This window comes from Ixodes scapularis, unplaced genomic scaffold (assembly GCF_016920785.2).
Source record: "Ixodes scapularis isolate PalLabHiFi unplaced genomic scaffold, ASM1692078v2 PGA_scaffold1__304_contigs__length_218370807, whole genome shotgun sequence".
In the NCBI taxonomy this organism is placed as follows: domain Eukaryota; kingdom Metazoa; phylum Arthropoda; class Arachnida; order Ixodida; family Ixodidae; genus Ixodes; species Ixodes scapularis.
This window is the reverse complement of record NW_024609846.1, coordinates 102,795,962-102,803,218: the sequence shown is the minus strand read 5'-3', so window position 1 is coordinate 102,803,218 and position 7,257 is coordinate 102,795,962. Positions and strand designations below refer to the sequence as shown.

General features: G+C 46.0%; 2 protein-coding genes across 2 annotated transcripts in view; one reads left to right on the top strand and one right to left on the bottom strand.

Moving 5' to 3' along the window:
- Nucleotides 1-1,627: 1,627 nt before the first annotated feature.
- On the bottom strand, nt 1,628-6,801 carry LOC8031326 (signal peptidase complex subunit 1). Its single transcript, XM_002405145.5, has 4 exons — nt 6,606-6,801; nt 5,804-5,863; nt 4,647-4,733; nt 1,628-1,810 (listed from the first exon to the last, which is right to left on the bottom strand). Exons 1-4 carry the CDS (start codon nt 6,645-6,647, stop codon nt 1,703-1,705), a joined length of 297 nt encoding a protein of 98 aa, XP_002405189.3. The 5' UTR covers nt 6,648-6,801; the 3' UTR covers nt 1,628-1,702.
- Nucleotides 6,802-6,947: 146 nt separating this feature from the next.
- Nucleotides 6,948-7,257, top strand: part of LOC8031327 (5'-3' exoribonuclease 1) — an 82,184-nt gene continuing 81,874 nt past the window's right edge. Inside the window, exon 1 of the mRNA XM_029974041.4 lies at nt 6,948-7,150. Within this exon, the coding sequence (XP_029829901.2) occupies nt 7,076-7,150 (75 nt within the window). The 5' untranslated portion in view covers nt 6,948-7,075. The remainder of the gene's footprint in view (nt 7,151-7,257) is intronic.

Here is a 7,257-nt window from a genome sequence, read left to right as displayed (position 1 = left end):
GCGCACTAGAGCCTGCGACGTGATTGGCGTAGCCGCGCTATAATAAAACGTCTCTCCCCCGTGACATTGCGCAATGCCGCGCGCTCTTCGGCGGCCACCTGTGCAGCGCACTAGAGCCTGCGACGTGATTGGCGTAGCCGCGCTATAATAAAACGTCTCTCCCCCGTGACATTGCGCAATGCCGCGCGCTCTTCGGCGGCCACCTGTGCAGCGCACTAGAGCCTGCGACGTGATTGGCGTAGCCGCGCTATAATAAAACGCCTCTCCCCCGTGACATTGCGCAATGCCGTGCACTCTTCGGCGGCCACCTGTGCAGCGCACTAGAGCCTGCGACGTGATTGGCGTAGCCGCGCTATAATAAAACGTCTCTCCCCCGTGACATTGCGCAATGCCGTGCGCTCGTCGGCGGCCACCTGTGCAGCGCACTAGAGCCTGCGACGTGGTTGGCGTAGCCGCGCTATAATAAAACGTCATTGTCTCTACCAGAGCGCCAGCTTCGCTGGACTTCCCTCTTCACGGGGTGGAAGCTTAGGCTCACAATTTGTCTCTATCAACATATTTGCAGCTTTCTAGAAGCCACAAAAATGGGTTTCACATTTTTTTCTATTTTTAATATTGAGTGTACGCCTTCAATCACCCACGACTTTGATTAAATATGGTGATTAAAAACGGCCCATAATGACCGAGAAGAGAGTGAGCGCGACTCAAATTGGCCAACTCTCGATCGGCAGTTTTCGGGCGGAAGGAAACCTAATTTCGAGCCGCAAATTCTGTTCTGGGCTCTGATGTCATGTACAACTAAAAACCTCGGCGAGCATAAATACCCTGTCAATGTCCCTTTAAGCGGTCACATATCTAACGTAGCACTACACCTCGAGTGACATGTAAAAACAGTGATGATATTGCCACGCGCGTCGGGGAGCGAGCGCGTGGCAACTGCGCTCGACTTTCTTGCGGAGGCCGAGGGCTCGATTCCTGGGAGTTAAGAGTCTTTTACTTATTCTTTCAGTTTAATGTTCTGCTAAATTCGAGAACCCTGTGGCTTGTTCGAGGTCCGAATGTTCTATGCGCCGAACCTCCTATGCCGATTGTTTCAGAAGCCAACGCGTGTACATAAGGGGCTCTGAGTGAGGAGCCGGAGTCAGCCTCGCCCCAGCGTTCGATCCTGCTGTTTCGCCGACATTGACGCTTGCGACACTAGCCTTGCTCTATTTTGTTTTAGGCACAAGTTCGTCCCATTAAACGTTTTGCTTCTTCAGTTATTCACCGCCTCATGACTGCCATTCGTGACAATATGTTCATGCCAACTGTGTCGCATTACTTAAAGGTTTTATTTATGTACCGTAGAAAGTGGGTGCATTTACCCAACACCACTAAATTTCACAAGATGCTTTCTTTCTATAGACATGGACAGGATGAGAACCGCAGAGAGATATTTCAGCTGTCCTGCCTCCAGCGCAAACACCTCCAATAACACTTGGACGTCTCGTGAGCTTGGAGTGTGCACATGCTGCCAATATGTGACGAGGCAATGCACGAGTGCAGGAGGCTGGGCATCCAAGAGACCCACAATGTTCTCATCCTGTTGGTAACTATGGCAAAGTAACGAGCAACGAACAATTGAAAATCTATGGTAGCATAGTTTTATTGATCCCAAATGAGTTGTATAAAAGTGGCACAGGGTACCCTTTCGTGCGGAATATTACTTGGCTTTCTTCTTGCCAGCCTTTGAGGAGGTGCCGACATCGTCCCGTACCTTCTGCCATGGAAGTGGGTGCCTACGGTAAACTGGCCACGGTGGAAGTGTCAGCTGCGACATTGTTCAATGAGTTTTGGTTACTGCGAGTGGAGAAGGCCGAGCTGCTGCAATACTCGCGGCCGGCTATCCTCTTTGCTCAACTTGCCTGCAGTGCTATCAGAGGCGCAGCTAAAACAGCCAAATAAGCGGGCACAATTGGCAATCGTTGACATTCAATAATCTGACGTCCTGAGCTTTAGATATGGTGTTGGGAAGCTCAGGCAATGTTGTTTTGCACTGCCCCGGACAATCTATTTGAAGGACTGACAACCGTTTCCTGCAACTTCAGATAACTGGCAACAATGATTTTAAGCACCAAGATGGCTGAAATGTTCTTCTGAAGCATAGCTTCTTCAGTGGCTCTAGGCTCTGCAAAACATCTTGTTTGAAACAAACCGTTTCGCACAGCGCACACGTAAACAACTACCATAGGTGAAACCACAACCAAACTTGATGATCCACCTGCAATTGGCGACGTGCAGACAAAAAGCGTCGTTGTGGTTGGTCTTTCACGATTGGGCAAATGCTCAGTGCAACGTCCCGAGTGGAGTGAATTCTTCCGTTCTCGATGAAAATATGAGTAACGTCAGACTGTCAACGTTGGCTTAAGAACTCTATGACTGCAAACCTCCGACATGCTTCTGACACACGCCGTGAAACTTGTTAGTAAATGTAGTTCCGGTGGTGAAGCAGTGGACGGACACCTTTAGAGGGCACCACAGAAAGACCTCGTTGCCAAATAGGTAGTGTTTTATAAAAAGGGTTACAGCCACATTGGCCGAGCCGTGCTAACCCAATACCGGTTCGAATATTTGCGAGCCGCTGTACTGACAACATAAGCTGGTACATACGTGTTCCATGATGGAACAAGGATGTACCAATGTACCATGAAATGCCAATCGTGGGCATTTTTGTTTTATCTGGTGTTGAAGTACGTAATTTAAAAACATGCCCGTCACTAGTGTGCTTAGATTTCAGTGTTACCAACTACTTCATCGAGGTCACATGTTTTATAAGCCGCTTTCCTCCTCGCCCCGCGACAACGCAGCGCATGTGCACTTTCGACCAATCAGCACAGGGCAGCACAATCCACCATTAAACTGCAAATGCTTTTTTATGGTTTCCAGTTGCTCCGTTTCTTAAAGGGACCATGAAACGATTCTGAAATAGAATTTCATCCACCACATGTCGTAAAAGGCGTGAAAAGAAAACCAAAACACAATAAAAGAGCCCCCCCCCCAAAAAAAAACTTTGCTATAAAACTTGCTATAAAGCTTTCATGCCTTCTTTCCTTTGAAAGCTCTCTGCCTTTTCACTGCGATGCATCTGCAGTGCCACAGCATGTCAGCCAAATTCACATCGCCTTCTGGATCGGAGCCAACCTCACTAGCACAGCAATTACAAACAATATATTGCCGCCGAATGTTTCTTAAAAGTTTTGTTAAAGAATACTCTGATCCACATTTTGTTGAATAATTAGCAATGTGACGGGATTGCCGAATTTTATAATGCTCAGAGGTATGCACCATCTATCTTGTGGTACTTGAAGCAAGAGAAAGGTACGACTGCGCCTGTGCCGTTTCGCAATTCCTGCTCTCTGCTGGAAAGTCGGTGGTGATCATATTCGTGGTCGGCGTGGTGGAAGCTTATCGTTTTGCGTAAAGCGCTCTTCCACTGAATTCTCATTGCATGTCGCGATGATAACCCAGCACATCCTAGAAGGGAAGATCCATCTACTTGTGTGGCAATGTTGTGGAGGCACCCTCAAGACAGCAGAAACGCTCATCCACTCTGCCCTGCGAGCCTATCCTGACAAAATAAAAGTTAATAAACCTTTAATGAGCAGTATGTAAGGGCGCAAGTGAGCTGGTGTATATCAAACATTTTAGTGAAAAACCCGAGACAGCTATTGACAGACGACGACAAGGAAGAGAAGGAGAACGTTTCTCCTTCTTCTCCTTGTCGTCGTCTGTCAATACCTCAGTCTCGGGTTTTTCACTAAAATGTTTAATAAAGCCTGAGCCCATAAAAAGCTCTGTGCATTTTCTGCTACGCCAATAAGTGACAGTGTGTCCCCTTCTTTTTAGAGATACCGTGGAAATGGCGACGGCAACGGAGAAGCGGCTGTTGTGCTGACAACCTGCTGTGCTGCCGTATGGGACCAGACCCATGCTGTCGCTGCAGTGCAACACATCTAATTGAATTTCGCTCAGTTGCGATGTGTCCATGGCTATCACGGTGATGAGAGGCGCCGATGCAGAAATTACGTCGGTGACATCGGCGCCATCACTGCAGTAAAACCCTGAGGTAAAACCTACCAGCACACCGCCAGCTAGCCGCTAACGTTCCCATTCTCCTACTGCCGAGAGAACTTCCGGTTCCGGTGACAGAGGACGTCACGACTGTCAAAATTACGCCGCAGCTTGTTTTGCGATGAGTTGAGGAAGAAAAACTTGATGTTTCAGTAATTTTTAATGTAGAAGTTAATAAACCAAAACGAAAACAGATGCCTGTTTGGCGTTCAGTGAACATTGAAGGTATCATGTAAAAGTTATTTGGCAAAAGTAAAAAGATCACTTCATGGTCCCTTTAAGTCTACGCTCTTTGGTTGGTCACCAGCCATGCTTCTGAAGCTCTACACAACGAAATGGAAGCACCTATGAGGTAATACAACCAAACATCACTTGATAAAAACTGATTGATTTGGCCTTCCTAGATGATAGAGAAGACTTTTGGTTTTTGAGTGATTCTAATTACAGCAATGGTTGCTCTGAACCCAGCACACACAAAAAGTATGCTATGAGCATGAACATTTAAGAAACCACATCAATGTAAAGATTTGGCTTACCAGGCAGGAAAGGACGAAACCAGCTCCGAGTGTTAATACTGTGTAGGAAAACTGCTGTACGGCATATCCCCATGCCAGACCAAGTACCTGATGAAATAGGAGCAAGGTCAGTGGCGGGAACTTTTTGTAAATGCTAACTACAACGAAGGGACCTTATCTAAAATGAGTCAATTGATTACTGTCTCAGTTCAAAGACATATCTTTGAAAGCAATTCTTCTCGCCCAAATTATTGTTCAAAGGAGGCATCAAGATGTGGTCTTTAATTTGCACAAATCTGCAATAAACTGTGGCATCTTGCTCTTACAAACATGTTTGTATAGCTCGCCTGAATCTGCACCTACACTATTGGGCAGGAGATCGAACTATAGGGGGCGCTCTGACCCGTTTGTTTTTCCCACGCTCGGCGTTTACTCAACACAAGGCCTGTCCACATGCTGACAGGCCTTATGGGCATATTCATGTCATCTTCTACAATAGAGCGCGGGGCACCGTTTAATGTAAAAAATACTAACAATCGACGAAGCGATGTTAAGTGCCGGATCTATCCTCAGAAATGCGAGCTTGACCCACTTCGGTTCTTATGCTGAGCTGGGGCCGTGCATGCTGCATTGTTCATGCAGGCCGTAATGGAAACAAAAGAACCCCTCCTCCCCCTCACCGGAGAACACTAACTCCAGCCGAACGCTGACGCCGCATTCGGTTATGTCGGCCGAGCGCTGAGTCATTGTATTTGTTGTCCCCATCCATGTAGTTGTAAAGTTAACCGCTTGGGGCGTCACGGTCTGTCCTCCTCCCCAATATTCACAAGACCATCACCATTGCAGAAACATAATGCAGCTGGGCGGAGTGTACTGTGTACAAAATCTCGCAGCCTTCCTTTCTTTTATCTTTTGGAAATGCATCTGCATTTTTGCAGCCCATTCTACATCTACTTCAAGCGTTCTTACAGACCATGACTAGTCATGGGTTGAAAACAATTATACCATTTTTATCGCACATTTACATAGGGGTTTGTGTTCAAAGAAATTATGGGCGTGTGTGTACTCATATGTCATGCAGTTTTATCGCAGAGCCGTATTCCACCATTCATGGTGTGGAGAACGGAAAATTTGCAGTTACATATTCATTTACAAAAAAAGAGACAATGAGGACATACCGCGAAGATCACTATGACTGTCTGAAATATTTTCTCGGCCCTTTTCTGGCCTTCGAAGTCCTGAAAAAGCACACAGACAAGTTGTTACGATTTGAAGAACATCCAGGGCGACTGACCCTTCAGAGATCTCGAAAACTGGCGCATACGGTACTTAAATCATGCGATACCACCAAAAAGGGTTGGTCACATTGTTCGACAAGGTTTGCCCCCCAATAGCAACTACAGAGGTTATGCAAGAAACAAAAGTGCGAGTCCCTTCCAAGTTGCAAAATATGCGCGTTAAGAGCTGCCACCAAGCATAATTCTAGCCCAATTCTAACAAATGCTTATGCAGTTTAAGCAGCTCTGTATACGCTTCGGCAACATATTTTGCGTTTCGTGGCTTTGACTATTCGCTGTTCAACCGTGTCTCGAGAGAAGGAACGGCAGAGAACGGCCATGCCCACTGGACATTCGGAAAAGTAGTGAACTTGTTAATTTCACTGCAAATTCGGACAGTGGCAATCCTAATTCAATAGGGTAGAATCCAAAGCCGCAACATACTCCACGCACTAGCGAAGTTACGTGACGTGTATCTGACAAGCCATAATATGCCGACGGCCACTGCGTTACGATCTCCGGGTTCAGAGAGTTTTATTGATAGTACAAATAAACTATACAAGTTCATCAATACAAACATAAACTGTTCATGAAAAGTAGGGAAATACCAAATGCTATGTCAGTATGCACAGTTGAGCTGGTAAAGCGATCGGAACACCGGAATATCAGAAAATACAGCCGTTTCGTCGTATTGGCGGCTTACCATATGCGTTGGAAGCGACTTCAGGAAAGGTATTTCAATCATTGTCGTTTAATTCGTGGTCCAAATGCTTCGTAACAACCGATCAGATGAAATACAGCGAACGATCCCTACGACCATACAACACGTTTACAATTTTAACGATTTGCGACCCATGCGCTCCGAGCGGACAACAGCTGCAATAGTCTCAAGACTCGCAGTCAATTGTCAATGCTTAAAAAAAATCGCACAAACTTAAAGTTTATTTTTAGGCGTTAAGCTGTCTAATAATTCTTAAGTTAAACTAGAAAATATTTTATGCTTTATTAAAATAATATGATGTTATTAGCAAGTCAAAATAGGTTCGCAGCAACTCTATTCGCCTCCATTCCCATCATTGGAGTAAAAATTGCTACTTCGAGGCATCTTTCGCTTTTATTTTTCTTCAATTGGATGTGTTAATCTCCTCAAATTAGATACCGTGGCTCCCGAAAATGGGGGTTCCGAAGTTCTACAGATGGATCAGCGAACGCTATCCCTGTCTGAGCACCGTTGTCAAAGAATATCAGGTAACGTCGACATTGGACAGGCTGTATCCGCCAAGTGTCATTCCGCGCGAAAAACACTCGGGCGTTCGTTTGGGGAATGCTTCGATCAATCGCTGTTGAAACTGACC

What these genes read in the sequence shown, in the direction of transcription:
- LOC8031326 (XM_002405145.5), bottom strand. Translation starts at nt 6,647, where the DNA reads ATGATTGAAATACCTTTCCTGAAGTCGCTTCCAACGCATATG. An exon ending in AGTCGCTTCCAACGCATATG is followed by an intron (nt 5,864 to 6,605) that starts GTAAGCCGCCAA and finishes GTGCTTTTTCAG; the next exon opens with GACTTCGAAGGCCAGAAAAG. An exon ending in CAGTCATAGTGATCTTCGCG is followed by an intron (nt 4,734 to 5,803) that starts GTATGTCCTCAT and finishes CTATTTCATCAG; the next exon opens with GTACTTGGTCTGGCATGGGG.